General features: G+C 44.2%; 1 protein-coding gene across 13 annotated transcripts in view; it reads right to left on the reverse strand.

The window, feature by feature from the left end:
* Window positions 1-19,898, reverse strand: part of LOC133501809 (Fanconi anemia group A protein) — a 168,521-nt gene that overhangs the window by 81,968 nt on the left and 66,655 nt on the right. For 10 of the 13 annotated variants that reach the window (XM_061821800.1, XM_061821801.1, XM_061821809.1 and 7 more), the window contains 10 exons: window positions 17,381-17,444; window positions 16,972-17,084; window positions 16,763-16,839; window positions 13,856-13,997; window positions 11,942-12,075; window positions 11,615-11,725; window positions 11,190-11,300; window positions 11,043-11,105; window positions 6,416-6,498; window positions 4,228-4,288 (listed from right to left, as the gene is read on the reverse strand). In XM_061821800.1, the coding sequence (XP_061677784.1) occupies window positions 4,228-4,288; window positions 6,416-6,498; window positions 11,043-11,105; window positions 11,190-11,300; window positions 11,615-11,725; window positions 11,942-12,075; window positions 13,856-13,997; window positions 16,763-16,839; window positions 16,972-17,084; window positions 17,381-17,444 (959 nt within the window). The remainder of the gene's footprint in view (window positions 1-4,227; window positions 4,289-6,415; window positions 6,499-11,042; window positions 11,106-11,189; window positions 11,301-11,614; window positions 11,726-11,941; window positions 12,076-13,855; window positions 13,998-16,762; window positions 16,840-16,971; window positions 17,085-17,380; window positions 17,445-19,898) is intronic. The other 3 variants (XM_061821802.1, XM_061821805.1, XM_061821804.1) reach the window with 3 other exon arrangements.

Raw genomic sequence — 19,898 nt, forward strand, 5'->3', positions numbered from 1 at the left:
TACTGCATTTCAATCAGATTTAAGACTGGACTTTGACAAGGCGACTCCAAATGCTTCATTTTTGTTTGTTTTTTCTAAGCAATTCAGAAGTTGAATAGCTTGTGTGTTTTGGATGCTTATCCTGCTGCAGAACAGAGGCTGAACATTTGCCTTGAGGATATTCTTCAAAAGAGCAGAATTCATTGTTTCATCAATCACCGAAAATGGTCCTGAAGGAGAAAAGCAGCCCAAGACCTTCACACTACCACCGGCAAGTTTAGATGGTGTTTTTGTGGAATGCTGTGTTACATTTACGGTAAAGGTAACGAGACATACACACCTTCCAAAAAGCTCAATTCTCATCTTCTTAGTCCATATAATACTATCCCAAATGTCTTCAGAATCATCCAGATGCTTTGGGCAAAAGAAAGACATTATTTTTGGTATGCCATAGTTCTTGCTGTGGAACTCTTCCATGGATGGCATTTTTGACCAGTCTCTCCCTTCTTGTTGTGTCATGAACACTGACTCTGAAAAGAGATGACTGCAGTTCCTTAGAAGACGAGTCACTGCTGTCCTTGTAGAGTAATCTTTATAGGCCAGCCACTCCTTGGAAAGTTCACCACTGTTCCATCTCCATGTGACGATAATGTGGCTTTCTATAGTTTTCTGGAATTTTAGGCTTTAGAAATAGCTTTGTAACAGTTTCCAGATTGATAGAGGTCAATTACTGTATTTTATGACTACACGCCGCTCCAGAGTACAAGTCGCACTAGCCATAAAATCCATAGAAATGAAGAAAAAAAACATAAGACGCACTGGAGTATAAATCGCATTTTGGGGGGAAAGTTATTTGATAAAATCCAACACCAAGAATAGACATATCATTTAAAATTTAAATGACAAACAATTTAAAATAAGAATAGAATAAAGGCAACAACAGGCTGAACGGTATGCTTCTGATATATATATATATATATATATATATATATATATATATATATATAAAACTGAAAACGTGCCTGTTGTGTTAATTTAACATATTAAGAGTTATTCCGATAACTATAGCATAAATTACATACTAAGAAGTTTACAAAAACCATCAGTGTCACTCCAAATATCCGGTAACTCAAATCCAATGAAATCTTCCTCTTCGGTGTCACTTCTAAATAAGTCCGCCAACTATAGAGGTACAAGACCCGCCGCTTCCTCTTCTACGTTGCTGACATCAGATTCATCGTCGGTTGCAGTTACAACTAGCCTAATCCAGCCTTTCTGAATCCCGACAGGATGGTTTTGGTTGTTACGGAAGCCCATACTTCGTCAAGCCATCCAATGACTTCCCTGAAAGTTGCATGGCGGATTCAGCCAGAAGCTGTGTTCTCGCAATGATGCAGTGACAGTTTGTCCTAGTGAGATTGCCGTAGTCCACAGGCTTCGGGTCGAACGCCGATGGTGCCGGAACAACTATGTAATTATGGAAATGTTTTGACTCTCCACGCTCCTGCTTCTTCGGCGACCGGTCTGCGGTCGCCCCCCCGTTCCTGCTCCAATGGAGACTGGCACGCCCATACATTCCCATTCAGGAGGAGGTGGCGAGGACGCCGACGCCGCCTTCTCACGTTCCCGTCCAGGAGGAGGTCGCGAGGACAGTGATACCGCTTTCTCACGTTCCCGTCCAGGAGTAGGTGGCGATGGTTGCGCCGCCGCCTTCTCACGTTCCCGTCCAGGAGGAGGTGGCGATGGTTGTGCCGGCCTTCTCAGGTTGCTGTCCTGCAGGAGGTGGCGATGGTTGCGCCGCCGCCTTCTCACATTGCCGTCCAGGAGGAGGTGCCGATGGTTGCGCTGCCGCCGCCTTCTCACGTTGCCGTCCAGGAGGAGGTGGTGATGCCGCCGCCTTCTTACGTTCCTGTGCATGAAGAGGTGGCGATGCCGCTGCCGTCGCCTTCTTACATTGCTGTCCAGGATGAGGTGGCGATGCTGCCTCCTTCTCACGTTCCTGTCCAGGAGGACCGGTGGCGATGCCGCTGTCGCCGCCTTCTCACATTCCCGTCCAGGAGGACCGGTGGCAACCGGTCCGCGGCCGTCCCATGCCCCCGTCTCGACAGCGACAGGAGCTGGGGAGTTCTGTTGAGCCACCCCGGAGCTGGAGAGACTTCTGGATGGTTGTGATGGTGATGGTGGCGGTCATGGCTCTGGTTTTTCTCTCCATCATCCTCTTCGCTCCTGATGGCTCCCAGCCGCTTCATGACCTGGCCTCGTTGGTGACCAGTCCACAGCTGCATCCTGGCCAAGCCTCGGCGGCGACCAATCCCTGGTCTCACAACCACAGCATGGGAGGTCCTCGTGCGGAGCAGTTGCCTGCCTTGGTCTGGTTCCTGCTTCGCCGTTTGGTTCCTCACCGAGGTCGTCCACCCAAATCGCCCCGTGGGTATCCTGGTGCTTGGCGTCCGGGTCGTCCTCCTGACCTGTCCAACCGGACGCCTCGCATTTGGTGGCCTGGATGGCCACCAGACTGGGGTTGGGGGGCGCATGCCCTCCTCCGGACGCCCTTTCGCCCGCCCCTGGATGTGTTAATTATTGTCTCTGTTTCTTTCTTAGAGGGGGGTACTGTCATGATCCTGCCGCTCCAACCCCGGGCTGTGCGGGTGCCCGCGCAGTCGCGCTAATTGGGAGGCACACACCTGCGCCTCATGTGGGCTGATTATACCCTGTATATATAAGACCCCGATGACGACTGGTCCTCTGCCAGATCGTTGAGGTTCATGTCCCGTTCCAGCACTCTCGTATCCCTGATCGTCAACCCGTGTGTACCGACCTCCGCCTGTTCTCCGACTGACCCCGTAAGCCTGACTCCCTTGATACTCCTCCCTGCTTTGATCATTCTCCCGTGTACCAACTCCTGCCTGCCTGCTGACCTGCTCTCTATGCCCGCCGTCCCAACTACCGCTGCTTCACCTGACTGCCTGCCCGATCCCCAACCATTGAATGATAAACGTTTTTCCCCGAACTACCTTGCATCTCCCGAGTCCTGCATTTGGCTCCTACTTTCGTTCCGATGGGTCGTGGACATTATCGAATTTGGTTCACGATAAATGGACGAAAGTCTCAATGCCTGCATGAAGCTTAATCGAACGACGTATGACAAGTCGCATTCATGGTAAGAAGTACGTCCGTCATCATTGGTTAGCAAAATCTTAACAATGCTATTTAAAATCTGCAGAATTTGATTTTCTCTTCAATGGCATTTTTGTTTAGTCCATCTTAGTTGTTATAAGTTACAGGCACACAGGCCTAGAGCGCCCTCTTACGGTCGTCAGTGTGAAAATAACCGATAAGCGACTCGAAAAATGGATGGATGGATGTAATAATGTGTTAATAATTTCACATATGAGTCACTCTGGAGAATAAGTCGTACCCCCGGCCAAACTATCAAAAAAAAAAATATAGTGCGAAAAATACGGTACTTTATTTCTCGACTTTTCTGGAATTTCTTTGGATTGTGTCATTTTGTTGCATCTTTTTAAGATTTGTGTCCCCCTTGATTTTGTTGGGACAGATTGTGTTTAAGTGATTTCTTGATTTAAAAAAAAAAAAAAAGTCTAGGAAGTTAATCAGTCTTGGATATGACCAGTGAAAATAAACTGGGATTAGCAACAATTAATTAATGATTTAACATGCAGATTAATTACATTTTCAGACAGGGAGAGGTAACAAGTAATGAAATTATTTAAAGACTGTATTTTAAGTTAATTTAGGTTACAGATGTCTGATATTTACATTTCTTTGATGAACAACATTAAAGTGAGGAGGCTATCCAAAAATATAAAAATTTGATGAAGGGGCAATAAATTATAACATCATTGTATATATAACTACAATTTTCTCTTCAAAAATAAATGTACGGACTTGCTTTACAGGTGTGAGAGTGAGTGCGTGATAGAGAGAGAGAGACAGGGAGAGATAGAGAGATAGAGAGAGAGAGAGAGAGAGAGAGAGAGAGAGAGAGGAGAGAGAGAGAGAGAGAGAGAGAGAGTGAGAGAGAGAGAGAGACCTGTGTTTTTGTTTCCTTATGCAATGGGGCCACTGCAAAATACTCCTGAGCATCTAGGGTGAGTTTGCCTCTTTCCAACCCATTTTTACTAATTTAGCCCCATCTAAATGCCTGGTGGCTTACAAAGGAAGTATCATTGCAACAAAGTGAGGTGTAACATAAAAATTGGGGCACAAAAATAAGACGAGACTCACCAATCTTGGTGTCAGCAGAGCTGGAAGGAACCGAGTGAGGAAATAAGTCCGACGGAAAATACTGCAAGGACAATATTCTAATTAGTTTTATACACTGAAGAAAATGGGGATTTCAACACCCTGCTATATTCCATTATATCCATTTTGGTCTCATCTGACCACAAAACGTTCTCCCATGACTCCTCTGTATCATCCAAATGGTCATTGACAAACTTGAGACGGGCCTTGATATGTGCTGGTTTAAGTAGGGGAACCTTCTATGCCATGCATGATTTCAAACCATGAGATCTTACTGTATTACCAACAGTCACCTTGGAAATGGTGGTCTCAGCTCTTTTCAAGTCATTGACCAAGTCCTATCGTGTAGTCCTGGGCTAATTCCTCACCTTTCTAAGGATCATTGAGACCCCACGACAGTCACTAACGTTTGAAAAATGTACAGGTGTGGTCCACCAGACATGCCCGCAGATATAAAGTTGCGGGTGTGATTAGGGATGGAATCGCAAGACCTTAAAATAATTTACGGAGTTTTTATTATCTAATACCATAATCAATTTACTGACACTGCACAGACTGAGACAGACATTTTTAAAGAGGTCAATCAACATTAAATTTCAAAACTAAATATTCATATAATCAATTTTATTTCATAATGATGTATTGTTATAATCTTGCATAATTTACAGCGGTATCCATTCTCAATCCATTGATGAAAGATACCAGTAGATTATCTATATCTTCCTAAAGCATGGAGAGGGGAAAACTTTTCAACTTCAAGATAACGCGTACCATGGGGGAAAATTACCGTTCGCATTTAGATATATGGACAGACTAGTCTAACATTAGAACTTAGAACAAGTCAAAGTAAATCACAATCTCATACTTATTGTAGTTATATACTGAAACAATACCTGTGTTATATCCCAGAAATGTTTTCAATGTAACTCAGGGATGACCGGCTGCTTGAGATGCGGGTGCACGCGCGCATCGCCTCGACTGGTGTAAATAGGAGGCCGGTTTGCTAGAACACGCCTTTATCTGTGTGCACTCGACGTATTGGCAACACCTGAACCAAGCGACGAGGTGGATAAGAGTGTCTTTTTTTTTTTTCTTTGGGGCACACCGTCTCACGATCAACCAAAACTGCCTGGCGATTGACGCACTGAGCACCCCTAGTGTAACTGAATTTCCTTTGACATGGCTCATGATGTTGATGTCGTTTGACGTAAATATGCTCGCAGTATGTGAAACAGCTCAGAATATGTTCTTTGGCATCACTTCGGAACGTGCTCAGTAGGGTTAATTTGCATTTCCTATTTCCAGGTGAATACTGATTGTATCGGCTTGTTTTGTTCACAACATTTATGAAACACGTAAATGAATGTCAAGACTACAAAAAAATGAGCAAGATCTTTCAATATTTTTTCTAATCGTAACAAATTTTACGCAAGTGATTTTGCAGATTTGCGAGTGCGATGGCGCACGGGTGCGAACGCGCTCGTCAAATGTGAATCTGCCAAGAGGTGATATCTTGCATGGGGCTCCACTCCGATTGAGATTGACCGCCATGTTTAGCTTCTTCCATTTTCTAATGATTGCTCCAAAAGTGAACCTTTTTTCACCAAGCTGCTTGGCAATATCTAGCGTTTTCCAGCCGTGTGGAGTTGTACAATTTTGTCTCTGGTGTCTTTGGACAGCTCTTTGGTCTTGGCCATGTTGCAAGTTTGAGTCTTACTGATTGTATGGGTGGACAGTTGTCTTTATACAGCTAATAACCTCATACAGGTCCATCTAAATCAGTTTAATCCATGGAGTGGATGTGGACTTTTAAAGACTAACAGGTCTTTGAGGGTCAGAATTCTAGCTGAAAGACAGGTGTTCAAATACTTATTTGCAGCTGTATCACACAAATAAATCATTAAAAAAAATATATCATACATTGTGATTTCTATATTTTTCTTTTTAGATTATCTCTCTCACAGTGGACATGCAACTACAATGACAATTTCAGATCCCTCCAAGATTTCTAAGTGGGAGAACTTTCATTATAGCAGGGCGTTCAAATACTTATTTTCTTCACTGTAGCTGTAGAATTATTTAATTTGCAAAGGAGAACTGGAATATAATATGGATATTGCTCATTAAAAAAAACTAGTGACAATCTTAGGAAACAAGAACTAAAACGTACCTGGCCTCCATCACACTGGCAGGGATTTTTCCTGTCCTCTCAAAAAGAGATGAAGCTTTCTCCACATCTTGGACAGCCTGACACTACAGCCCACATAAACACACACAAATGGGCAACATTTTTTCAGGGTAATTTTACAGGGGATTAACAGTTTATGATGATTCCGACATACAACATTTGAAAGTTACAAACAGCAAACTTCTGGAGCTAGACCTGGAGGTGGGGCTAGAAGGCGAGCACCTGGTGGCCGTGCTTACACCCATGGGGCCCGCCCAGACATAGCCTGAAAGAGTAGTTTGAGTACCCCCTAGCCCCACGACCTTTGGGGGGCCCGTAGTGGTCGTTTGCAGTGCGAGCTGGGGGGTGGACAGAGTCAGGGACGTTGGCGATCCAATCGCCGGCTATAGAAGCTGATGTGGAATGTCACCTCTATGGGAGGGAAAGAGCCCGAGCTGGTGTGTGAGGTCGAGAAGTTCCAACTAGATATATACTAATTCTCCCCCCTAGAAAAAAGCCAGATTGGCATACCATATGGACTCTATTACGGGAAGGCGCATTGATACAAGGCGACATCTCCGGCGTGACATGACCAATTAAGCAAAAAGAAACATACAAAAAAAAAAGCCAGATCAGCTTTTTGGAGCTGACTGGCTGCGCATCATCGAAGCCCCACCCAACATCTCTCTCTCCCTCACCCTGCTCCTTCCTATCAGCCATTTTCTACATTAGTGTGTGCATAACCTCTGTAGTTCATAATGCAGGCAAAGAGCTGTGCTGATGTGAAAGCTTCCCCTAATGCACCCAAGCAGAAGAGGAAGATGTAAAATGAGAGGATTGTTTGAAATGGGAGCTGCGTTGGCTTTGTGGAAAGCGGATTGCACAAATATGGCACGATGATGATGAGGATGATTACAATCGGCGATAAAGTAAAACTTTTGGATATGATCAAAGACGGCAGAAGTTAGGCTTTTTGTAGCACCATGATCGCATGAATCAATCAGTGGTGCGCTACATAAAGAATTATGTGGTAAATATCCGTAAAACCGCTCAATTAACTTTTAATGAGGAAGCGAAACGTGTGATGAACCTCAAGATACAAGGAGGGACTCACCCCCAAGAGGATAAGGCGTTTTGGCAAGCAAAGGTTGGTTTGAGAAATTTCAAAGGCGTCACGCCCTCAGGCGTGTGACAATATGGACCAAGGCTGCTCTTTGTCAGCGATTCTGTTCATAACTTATATGGACATAATTTCTAGGCGCAGCCTCAGTATTAAATCTCTGCTTTTTCCGCCTGATGTGGTTCTGTTGGCTTCATCAAGCCGTGATCTCCAACTCTCATTGGAGCAGTTCACAGCTGAGTGTGAAGCAGCTGAAATGCGAATTAGCACCTCGGAATTTGAGTCAATGGTGAGGAGTTGGAAAAGGGTGGCATGCCCACTCCAGGTCGGGGATGAGATCCTACCAAGTGGAGTTCAAGTATCGTGGGGTCTTGTTCACGAGTGAGGGAAGAATGGAACGAAAGATTGACATGCAGATCGGGGCATCGTCTACTGTGATGCGGACTTTGTATCGGTCCTTTGTGGTAAAGAAGGAGCTAAAACAGAGCTCTCAATTTACTAGTCGATCTATGTTCCTACCCTAACCTGTGGTTACAAGCTGTGAGTCAGACACAGGTGGCCAAAATTAGATTTCTCCGGAGAGTGTCCAGGCTCTCTTTCAGAGAGAGAGGCTCGGTTCACTGGGAGGAGCTCAGAGTAGAGCTGCTTTATCCTCCAAATTGAGAGAAGCCAGATGAGGTGGCTGGGGCATCTTATTCGGATGCCTCCCGGACGCCTCACCGGTGAGGTGTTCTGGGGATGCTAGAGGGACAATATCTCTCAGCTGGCCTGGCATCACCTCGGGATCACCCCCAGAAGAGCTACATGAAGTGGCTGCAGAGAGGGAGGTTGGGTGTCCCTGCCAAAGCTACGGCACCCAGGACCCGAACTTAGATACGCAGTAGAAAATGGATGGACGAAATATATTGAGTTTTCTAACATAATTGAATTTTCTTGGATGTACCTGTATTAAGTATCCATCCATCAATTTTTCAAGCCTATTTTAGAAACATTATTTCATCTCAACACAATATTTCGTCAAACATTTTTTTTTTGTAATTGCATAGTCACTTCCAAGGCTCACAACAAATGTCATATTACAACGTATCACACATGATGTGGCCAAAAGGACTCTTAATTTGTGCGTGCGGCAACAGCGCTGTCATCAATGGAGCTCTCCTGTGCATAATTTGCCTTTATACTCCAGCACAACCAAAGCATGGTTTTGAAAATGTCCTATAGTTCTCCCGGTCAGAGGTATGGCTACAGGAGATATTGGAAAGGACGCTATAGGGTGGAGTTTGCTCTGCATTTTTTGGTAAGTTTTGGTGGCCGTTTTTACTTTAGTTTCCTTTTAACTATCAACAAAGCAACAACAAAGGCGACTGGGGAAACGTGTCTGCTTGAACAAATCGACGTACATGACGAGATGCTACGTTTAATAATGTTGCAAAATCATTAGAGAAGGCGGCGGCATAGGGGTATGTGGAGCCAAGAGCAAAGATATGTCATCACAGCATGTGACTAAAATTGGCCAATCACAAGGGATAAGCTAAACGTCTTTCCTTGCGCAAAAACTGTTTTGACGTGTTGATGGCGTGCTACGGAGATGTGCTGTGCGGGGCAATCTGTAGGTCATAGGATGCAATGCGGGCGTTGTCGACCAGAGGAACATAAAGTGGCGTTCAGAGAGAGAGGGTGGAGGGGGAAGAGGGAACCTCCAGGGAGAAAAGATAGCGAGGGTGGATGACTTCAAATAGTCGGGGTCAACAATCCAGAGCATAGGTGAATGTTGTAAGGAAGTGAAGAAATGGGTCCAAGCAGAGTGGAACAGCTGGGGAAGATGTCTGGTGTGTTATGTGACAGAAGAGTTTCTGCTAGGATGAGGGCCAACATTTATAAAATAGTGTTGAGGCCAGCCATGATGTACAGATTAGAGACTGTCACTGAAGAGACAACAGGAAGCAGAGCTGGAGGTGAAAGAAATGAAGAAGTTGAGGTTCTCGTGAGGAGTGAGCAGGTTGAATAGGAATAGAAAAACTCATTTGAGGGACAGCCAAAATTGGATGTTTTGGAGACAAGGCTAGAGAGAGCAGACTTCGATGGTTTGGACATGTCCGGAGGCAAGAGCGTGAGTGCATTGGTGTGTAAGGGTGCTGAAGATGGAGCTGCCATGCAGAAGTGGGAGAGGAAGACCCAAGAGAAGGTTGATGGATATTGAGAGTGAAGACATGAGGGGAATGGGTGTTCGAGAGGAAGATGCAGGAGATAGGCTTAGATGGAAAAAGATGACACACTGTGGTGACCCCTAACGGGAAAAGATGAAAGAAAAAGAAGTCAATGAAACTCCCGGATAGTGCAGTATATACTTTGCTTAACCACTTGTTTAATTAATGGAGGCTTGAGAAATGTTCACCTCCAAATCAAACAAGTGGGAGGGGTCCACTCCTAAAAACCTCAGCCTCCAAACATTGTACTTTTGATGTGAGATAATTGAAATCTCGCTTCAGTACCTCTGATTGCTGCTTGAGAACATCGGGGGCCCCTATGTGTATGATGACAGATTTCACAGTTGGGTGCTGATTAGTGATCTTCACGATTTTTGTGATTAAGTTAAGCTATGTTAAAATCTCTTTAGATAACGAGGGTGGAATCTGGGTGCTTTTTCTTATTTACCTGCTCAGCGAGCGTTTGCAGTACTGCGTTCATGCGAGCTTGGGATGGAATGTAAATACCTATGAGAATGAAAGAGCCGAATTCATTCGGTGAGTAAAACAGTTTTCAGTTCAAGAACAATGACTCCAAAAGCGAGCTGCGGTGTGTGCTGAGCTGAGTAACGTCCGTGCACCATTTCTCATTGATATAAAAGCATATTACACCATCTTCCGACTTCTGTGGTAGGTCCGTGATGCGATCCACCCAATAAAGATGAAAGCGGGTAAGCGTAACGGCGGCGTCAGGGACACGTCCACAAAGCCAAGTCTCCGTGAAGCGCAGGGCATCAGAATGTCCAAAGTCTTTTCAGGTCTAGAGCAGAAGCTCAACTTCATTAATTTTGTTGGCTAGAGACCGTAGATTCCGGAGATGAGTTAACGTAAGCGCTAATCGGTGTCCCCTCTTGCGCAGTTGAACTTGTGTACTGGCTCACGAGCCTCTCCGACATCTTCGAACTGACGCTCCGTACCGAGCGCTGATGAGTCACTCCAGAAAAAGATTTTGTGAACTGTTGCAAATTGTCAAAAAAAAGCCCGGAGCAGACTATCTGGTTGTGAGCAAGTAATTTCTTGTGTACTTGCATCCCAAAATAACTGAAAACCTCAAAGGTATCAGGGAGCATGTACCGAAGGTGGCCACACTGGTAGGCACCATCTTAAACCTTAAACTTAATTACTGAATACCATAGTACTTTTGTCATTGCTGATGAGGACAGAAATAAATTTTTCGCATGTTAATTAATTGAGATGCACCTTTACAGGTTTGTCTTCAACGCCATTGCCTACACCTTTATTTACCCACAAGATGTCACTTTACCTGGACTGTTGGATCTCCAGCAAGAGATATATTCTGACACAAATCAATATTACACAGTGGTTGCTGGAAAAGTAGACATTTCAGATGAACAAATTAGTGACATACAGTAAAAAAAATACATGTGAATATTGAATGCTATAAAATTACTTCTTTGATAGTTACTTTGAAGTCAGCAAGTCTGGTCTTGGCCAGGGAGATATACTCCACCAGGAGGCTCCGGTATTTCACAGGTACATATGGAGGGTGGATGATGTGCACCTAGCAGATGGAAATGTGCATGCTGTATTTAGGTCAGGTAGGTATATAGGTCAAGAAGATGCCATGTCCTTGCAGTGCCCCCTGCCGTGCCAACAGGAACGCAGTAATCATGTTTTCCAATGCTGTATTTCATTTTTTTTTTGGGGGGGGGGGGTTTATTTATGTAGACTGGAGGTCACATGTAAATTGACTGATCTTGTATCTTGAAAACCCAGATAAAGTGGACCAAAAAGTGTTTAATGTTTTTCTGTATTTCACATGATATTTTCCCCATCTGTTTGGCATCATGTAGCACTCAATGTACATGAAATTACCTTTAGGTACTGGGGTGGTTCAAATGGAACCAAGTCAGACAGAAACTTGAGCAAAAACACCAGAGATTTCTTGCTGGTCGTGTGAAAGCCATTGCTCCCCCCAAAGCACTCCTGAGACAAAAAAAAAAAACATTTTAAAAATGAATACTAAAGAGAGAGAAGGTAAAAGAAGAAGCTCTTTTGTGATAAAAGATGACATTACATTTTAAAGGATTTAGAATTTGAGATTGAAAATGTATTTTTCACATCTTATTTACATGTATTCAATGTAAGCCACAAGGTAATGACATTTAGGAATAATGTCAGAACATGGGCAGAATAATGAACCTTGAACCAGTCACTGTAGGTCAAGAAGATCCCATGTCCTTGCAGTGCCGCCTGCCGTGCCAACAAGAACGCAGTAATCATGTTCTCCAAGTCATAACCTTCAAAGGCATTTGTCAGCAATCTGGACAGAAGAACTGAGAGGCAATGTTGGAAATAGATTCATACACAGTAAATGACCAACATATCTTCATAAAATACAATTATTCTTTTACATCCAAAATCCAAGAAAAAAAAACTAAATGACATTTTTTCATTTAAACAAGTACACATGCATGCAAACAAGCGGGGATGCATAAACTGCATTCTTCAATGCTGCCCCATTTTGGGCCAGCATCGAAACAAATTACCAGCTACCTTCAAAGTCTGGACTCCCCAGAGATGCCACCAATCCAGACTAAGAAAAAGGCTGAGGAGACATTTAAGGGATCTTCTGCTAATAAGCAGCTTCTCGTCAAAACTTGATTCCTGGATATTGGAGGCGTGGTCTTTTGGTCCTTGTTGGTAGCACACCAGCTGGGTGGCCATGGGCCAACCCCGAACCCTCCACCATTGATTCATTGTTAAATTCTCTCGCTGCTCTGTTTCCTTGTTCTACTGAGTGACTGATTGCCTTGAGTGTAAATTGCGTTGTAAGCATGTCTGCTAATAGGAGCCATTTTGGTTTCTTTACACAAACACACAAATGGCAATATAATATGGGTCATATATCCCAGCATGCAGTGTGCGCTACTTCTTCTACATGGGAAAATGGAGTCGGTGGCGGCTTACCGTAGTTGTGAGACCTGTTGGTCAATATTGATCCATATGTAAGGCGCACCGGATTATAAGGCGCACTGTCGGCTTTTGAAAAAATTAAAGGCTCTTAAGTGTGCTTTATAGTGCAGAAAAATACGGTAAGCTCTTCTGTTTACAAATGTAATTTTTCCCCCAATATCGTGCAGCCCTACAGAACAATGAAAAACTCATTTGGTTGCTTGTACCGGGGATCTTGTTGTTTTACTCACGACCCATAACTTGTGACCGTAGGTGAGGATAGAAATTTACATTAAATTGAGAACTAGGCTTTCATCACGACAGATACCGATACAGTCAGCAAAGATACATTTTTACTGTGGTCTGAAAAAAAAAATACATTTCTAAATTTTAACCCAAAAAAAACAGACAAAAATTGTAATGATGGTACAAATGTTACTTTGGGGCATGATAAATTATTGCAGGTCCTGGATCAGTCATTTTACATAACTGAAGTTAAAGTAAGTCAAATAACTAACGATGCGTGATCCCATTTTGAGATCCTCTTTCACTCCATTGGACCAGATCAACTAGGGTCAACCAAACCCAGGTCTGCCGATGGACAAAGGAATCCTTCAGGCATTACACGTTATCAACTAATCAATTTCATGGAACAAGCCATTTCAGCACTGCCATGAAGTGGCTGAGAGAGCATGACATGACAGAGAAACATGTGGAGACCGTCCTGGTTCCAGGTTCCTTTTTCCTTTGAACCAAGAGCCACTTGGGTTCACATAACATTCTTCCACCTCCAATGTAACCTCCGCCTCCTTCCTCTTCTTCTGCAACGAACAGTGAAAATGTTCAGCCTGACGGGGCTGAATGATCATGTCTCCAACACACTAGGGACCCACAGGTTTTAGCAATCTTTTTCTGTGGTTTTGCATTAATTGTTAAATAGGATCACTGTGGATCAATGCTTCCACTTTTCAGCATTCCTCCTCAATTTCTCTGGAAATAGCAAATGCTTAATGTAGGGATGGCTAGATTTACCTATAAAATATTTTTTTAACTTCTTCAATTACTGTTATGACTGTTATTGTCAATGAATGTCTGCTTCATCTTGAGACATTCAAACAATCATCTTTCTCAACTCTAAAATTGCTCTTTTAAAAGTGTTACCTCTCAAATGGGGCTTCACAGAAGGGTTGAAAACAAGCAGAGTGGAAATGAAGCATAGGACATGTTTCCAGCTAACTTCATGTGTCTCAAGAACCTGCTGCAGTTGATGTAGCAGTTGCTTCACACTGAAGACCACAGCCAACTTTAACAAGAAAGAATACAGAACCAATTGAGAAGCAACTACAGTATGTTCAACAAACATTGAGATGGTGCTACAGATGACTTGCAGGTGACATCACATGACTTTTGTTTACAATGCCATATTGGAAGACCACTTTCAGCATTTCTCCACAAGCTAAATCAACTAAACACGCACAAATATTCTATTTTAATCAATCATTTTAATTCCAAAAGTTAATTTATTGGTGTGTGTTAACTTTGTAGAATGTTTTTTTCATTATTTTGCTTTTGGGTGTAAAATCCACCAGTTAAAAGGATCACAATGGACCGATACAAAGTCCGCATCAATGCAGACGCCGCACCGGTTGGCCTGTCAATCTCCCGTTCCATTCCTCCCTAATTTGTGAACAAGACCCAAAGATACTTGAACTCCTACAATTGGGGCAGGATCTCATCCCTGACCTGGAGACGCCACGCCACATGGACAGATTTGGAGGTCCTGAGTCTCATTCCAACCACTTCACACTCAGCTGCGAACCACTCCAATGAGAGTTAAAGATTACAGCTTGATGAGGCCAACAAAAGAACATCATCTGCGAAAGGCACAGATGCAATACGGAGGCCACCAAACCGGACCCCTAAAGAGTCTTTCCATAAACATTTTGAACAGAATTTGTGTCAAAAGCCAGCCTTGGAAAAGTCCAAATCTCAGCAGAAATGAATCTGACATTCTGCCGGTAATACGAACCAAACTGACGTCGGTCGTTCAAGGACTGAACCGCCCATATCAGGGGGTCTGAGGTGCACAGGACTCCGTGAAGGAGACGGTCAAACGCCTTCTCTAAGTCCACAAAATACATGTAGACTAGTTTGGCAAACTCCCATGTACCCTTGAGGGCCCTGCCGAAGGTGTAGAACTGGTCCACTGTCCCACGGCCAGAACAAAAACCACATTGCTCTTCCTGAATCTGATATCCGACTTCTCAACAGACCCTAATCGCCAGCACCCCTGAGTAGACCTTACCAGGGAGGCTGAGGAGTGTGATTCCCCTGTAGTTGAAACACAACCTCCAGTCACCCTTCTCAACAGGAAACTGCCTTACAAGATTAAAAGCCATGTCCCGAGTTGAGGTCAGCAACACACAATCCTCATTTTACACAGTGTTGACAGTGTTTCCCCTCCTGAGATGCTGGATGGTGGACCAGAATTTCCTTGAAGCCATCTGGAAGTCTTTCTCCATGGTCTCACTGAACTCTCATGCCCAAGTTTTTGCTTCAGCAACCATTAAAGCGGCATTCCGCTTGGCCATCTTGTACTTATCAGGTGCATCAGCCCCAGTTGTACAGGCCAAAAAGGCCCGATAGGACTCCTTCTTCAGCTTGATGGTATTTGTCACCATCAGTATTCATCAATGGGTTCTGGGATTGCCACCAAGACAGGCACCAACCACCTTACGGCCACAACTCTCATCTGCTGCCTCAGAAACTGCAGCATGAAACATAGTCCACTCGGACTCAATGTCCCTCGCAACCCCTGGAATATAATCAAAGTTCTGTCGGAGGTGGGAATTTAAAACGCTTTCTGACAGGGGTTCCCAGGATTCCCAGAAGACCCTCACAATTCGTTTCCAACTGCCATGTTGGATTGGCATCTTCCCCCACCAGGTGATGATCAGTTGACAACTCCGGCCCCTAACTTCACCCGAGCGTCCAAGACATGCAGTCGCACGTCTCATGACACGACCACAAAGTCAATCATGGAAGTGCGACCTTGGATGTCCTGGTGCAAAGTGCACATGTGGACACTCTTATGTTTGAACATGATGTTTGTTATGGACAATCTATGATGAGGACATAAGTCCAGTAACAGAACACTGCTCGGAATATGACCGGAACACTCTCCAGCACTCCTTTCTCAGGACTCCAACAAGGGTGGGTAGTCTGAACTGTTGATTATTGCCTAGGCACAAACAACCAGACCCCCCATCCAATGGTGGAAGGAGGCTACCCACTCATCCACCGGGATGGACCCCACCGTACAAACGTTGAGCCAGGGGGCAATAAGTACCCACACCTGCATCTCACTGTGGACAAGGTCTGAGTGGAAGAGAGTCCAAGCCCTCTCAAGAGCACTGGTACCAGAGCCCAAGCCGTGTAAAAGCAAGCCTAACTATATCTAATCATAAGTTCTCAACCTCACACCAGCGTGGGCACCTTCCCTGCCAAAGAAGTGACATTCACCATCACGAGAGCCAGTTTCTGTAGCCAGGGATCTTATTGCCAAGGTCCCTGCCTTCGACTACTGCCCAGGTTACAATGTAGCTGGCCCCTCTAGAAAAGTGGGGAGCCCATGTTACATTTTTGGGCTGTGTGTGGCCGAGCCCCATGGGGGCAGGCCCGGCCACCAGCTATTCGCCTCTGAGCCTCACCTCCAGAGCTGGTTCCAGAAGGGGGCCCTGGTGATCGGCGTCTGGTCAAGGCGAACCTTGATTTAATTTTGGTATTTGTCAAAGGTGGTTATGAAGATGTGCTCTATCTGGTCCCTCACCTAGGACCTGTTTGCCATGGGTTTCTCCACAAGGGGCGTGAACCCCCAGACAACTTAGCACCTAGGATCATTGAGACACACAAACCCCTCTACCACAATATGCTCAAAGAGTTTGGAATACCAAACTATTCTTATCTAATGCGGCTGAAGAATAGTGTAAATGGTGCACAAGTACAGAGTGGTCTTCTTCAACTACAGTAAATCTGTTTTCCAGGCTCAAACAAACAAGACATGCTTACCTTACAGAAAAGAGAGGTGAGCAATGGACTGGTTTTTGCAAAGGTCCACTTGTCCTGTAGAGCAATTGCATCTGACACTAAAGAAATAGATATTAGTACTTACTTTAGAGATGCAACCAAACCATACTTTTTGAGATGATGGAGCTCCATATAAGTAAACTTAAAAACAATATTGAGTCCAAATAATGAGCATTGTCACATGTATTTACCTGCAAGTCGAGGCTTATAAGTGAGAGTCTGTGTGAGTGTGTGTTTGAAAAAGCACTGAAGGGTGTCTGGAGAAGCTGAAACGTCACACATTGACGTATCAAAGAGCTGACACCTACATCAAATACAGCACACAACCACAGAGTGAGAAAGCAGCTATAATACATTAGTCATTAAAGCATTTAAAGAATGTTGGGCAGTTTAAATACTGTATTTCCTGGAGTAGTATATGAAAATATATCAAACACAGTTGCAGATGATGAACTGCACATGGGTAAAAAGTAATTATTTGTTTCTAGAACTACCATTAAAAATTAATTAAAATAAAATGGTGTAGAATCAAATCGTCACAAAATGTAAGTGGGCCTGATTCTCTACCAGAAGACAATAATGAGAAAAATAAAAACAAACCATCGCTCAGTTGCAGTTTCAGATACAGTCTGTGCTGAATTCGTGTCCACAGTGTCCAGAAGCCCTGAAGGAAAATGGACACAGACACACACAGACACAGACACAGACACACACACACACACACACACGACTGACCAATTTTTATAAACAGATTCAGGTATATATGGGTAAATGAAAGTGTCTCATTCCACTGGCTTTACTATATCACAAGAACATTTTCATTAACATTACCACCAAAAATGTTTGACTGATTTATGGTGCTTGCGGTCGTTGATAAAACAAGCATGAAGTCTTAGATGCATAAATTAATCAGGTTGACATTTTAATGATGGATTTTACAGCTGAATTGTATTGACTGTATGTCGATCAGGAGGGAAGAACATTTTGTCTCCATGTGATCGGCTCAATTTAATGCAGCCCAATGGTGGCATAAACGAGTGCAATCTGTAGACCGGTCCCAAGCCTGGATAAATGCAGAGGGTTGCGTCAGGAAGGGCATCCGGCATAAAAACTGTGCCAAACAAATATAAGCATTCATCTAAAGAATCCCATACAAGATCGGTCGTGGCCCGGGTTAACAACGCCCGCCCCCAATACTGCTAACCTGCAAGGCGTCGGTGGAAATTCAGCTACTGTGGGTCGAACACAAAGAAGAGGAGGAAACCGAATTTGTCGTCAGAAGACAAAGAGGACTGCAAAGAGCCTACAACTGAGTGTAGGTACTTTGAATGTTGGGACTATGACAGGAAAAGCTCAGGAGTTGGTTGACATGATGATTAGGAAAAAGGTTAATATATTGTGCATCGGAGTAGATGGGAGGAGAAATGGAGTAGGTGTTAATTTAAAGGAAGAGCTGGCCAATAATGTCGTGGAGGTGAAAAGAGTATCAGATCGAGTGATGAGACTAAAATTTGAAATTGAGGGTGTTATGTATATTGTGGTTAGCGGCTATGCCCCACAGGTAGGATGTGACCTCGAGTTGAAAGAGAAATTCTGGAAGGAACTAGATGAAGTAGTTCTGAGCATCCCAGACAGCGAGAGAGTTGTGATTGGTGCAGATTGTAATGGACATATTGGTAAAGGAAACAGGGGCGATGAAGAAGTGATGGGTAAGTACGGCATCCAGGAAAGGAACTTTGAGGGACAGGTGGTGGTGGACTTTGCAAAAAGGATGGAGATGGCTGAAGTGAACACTTATCTCCAGAAGAGGGACCTACAAGAGCGGAGGTAGAACCACGCAGGTGGATTATATTTTGTGCAGACGATGTAATCTGAAGGAGGTTACTGACTGTAAAGTCGTGGTAGGAGAGGGTGTAGCTCGACAGCATAGGACGGTGGTGTGTAGGATGACTCTGGTAGCGGGTAGGAAGATTAAGAAGACAAAGGTTGACCAGAGAACCATGTGGTGGAAGCTGAGAAAGGAAGAATGTTGTGCGGCCTTTCGGAAAGAGGTGAGACAGGCTCTTGATGGACAGCAGAAGCTCCCGGAAGACTGGACGACGACAGCCAAGGTAATCAGAGAGACAGGCAGGAGAGTACTTGGTGTGTCTTTTGGTAGGAAAGGGGAGAAGGAGACTTGGTGGTGGAACCCCAAAATACAAGGAGTCGTACAAGGAAAGAGATTATCGAAGAAGAAGTGGGATACTGAGAGGATTGAGGACAGGCGAAAGGAGTACATCGAGATGCGACGTAGGGCAAAGGTAGATGTGGCAAAGGCTAAACAAGAGGCATATGAAGACATGTACACCAGGTTGGACATGAAAGAAGGAGAAAAGGATCTCTACAGGTTGGCCAGACAGAGGGATACAGATGGGAAAGGGCTGACAGATGAGGTTAGACTGGAATCCCCTTGGACCATGATGTTCGCAGATGATATTGTGATATGCAGTGAAAGCAGGGAGCATGCAGAGGAACAATTAGAAAGATGGACACATGCACTGGAAAGGAGAGGAATGAAGATTAGCCGAAGTAAAACAGAATATATGTGCGTGAATGAGAAAAGTGGAGGGGGAAGAGTGAGGCTACAGGGAGAAGAGATAGCGAGGGTGGACGACTTCAAATATTTAGGGTCAACAATCCAGAGCAATGGTGAGTGTGGTAAGGAAGTGAAGAAATGGATCCACACAGGTTGGAACAGCTGGCGGAAGGTGTCTGGTATCTTATGTGACAGAAGAGTCTCTGCTAGGATGAAGGACAAACTTTATAAACAGTGGTGAGGCAGGCCATGATGTACGGATTAGAGACTGTGGTACTGAAGAGACAACAGGAAGCAGAACTGGAGCTGGCAGAAATGAAATGTCCAGAGAGAGTGAATATATTGGTAGAAGGGTGCTAAGAATGGAGCGGCCAGGCAAAAGAGTGAGAGGAAGACCAAAGAAAAGTTTGATGGATGTTGTGAGGAAGGACATGAGGACAGTGAGTGTTAGAGAAGAAGATGCACGAGATAATCTTAGATGGAAAATGACACACTATGGCGACCCCTTACGGGACAAGCCGAAAGGAAAAGAAGATACTTTGC

Source organism: Syngnathoides biaculeatus, chromosome 6, assembly GCF_019802595.1.
Source record: "Syngnathoides biaculeatus isolate LvHL_M chromosome 6, ASM1980259v1, whole genome shotgun sequence".
Lineage (NCBI taxonomy): Eukaryota > Metazoa > Chordata > Actinopteri > Syngnathiformes > Syngnathidae > Syngnathoides > Syngnathoides biaculeatus.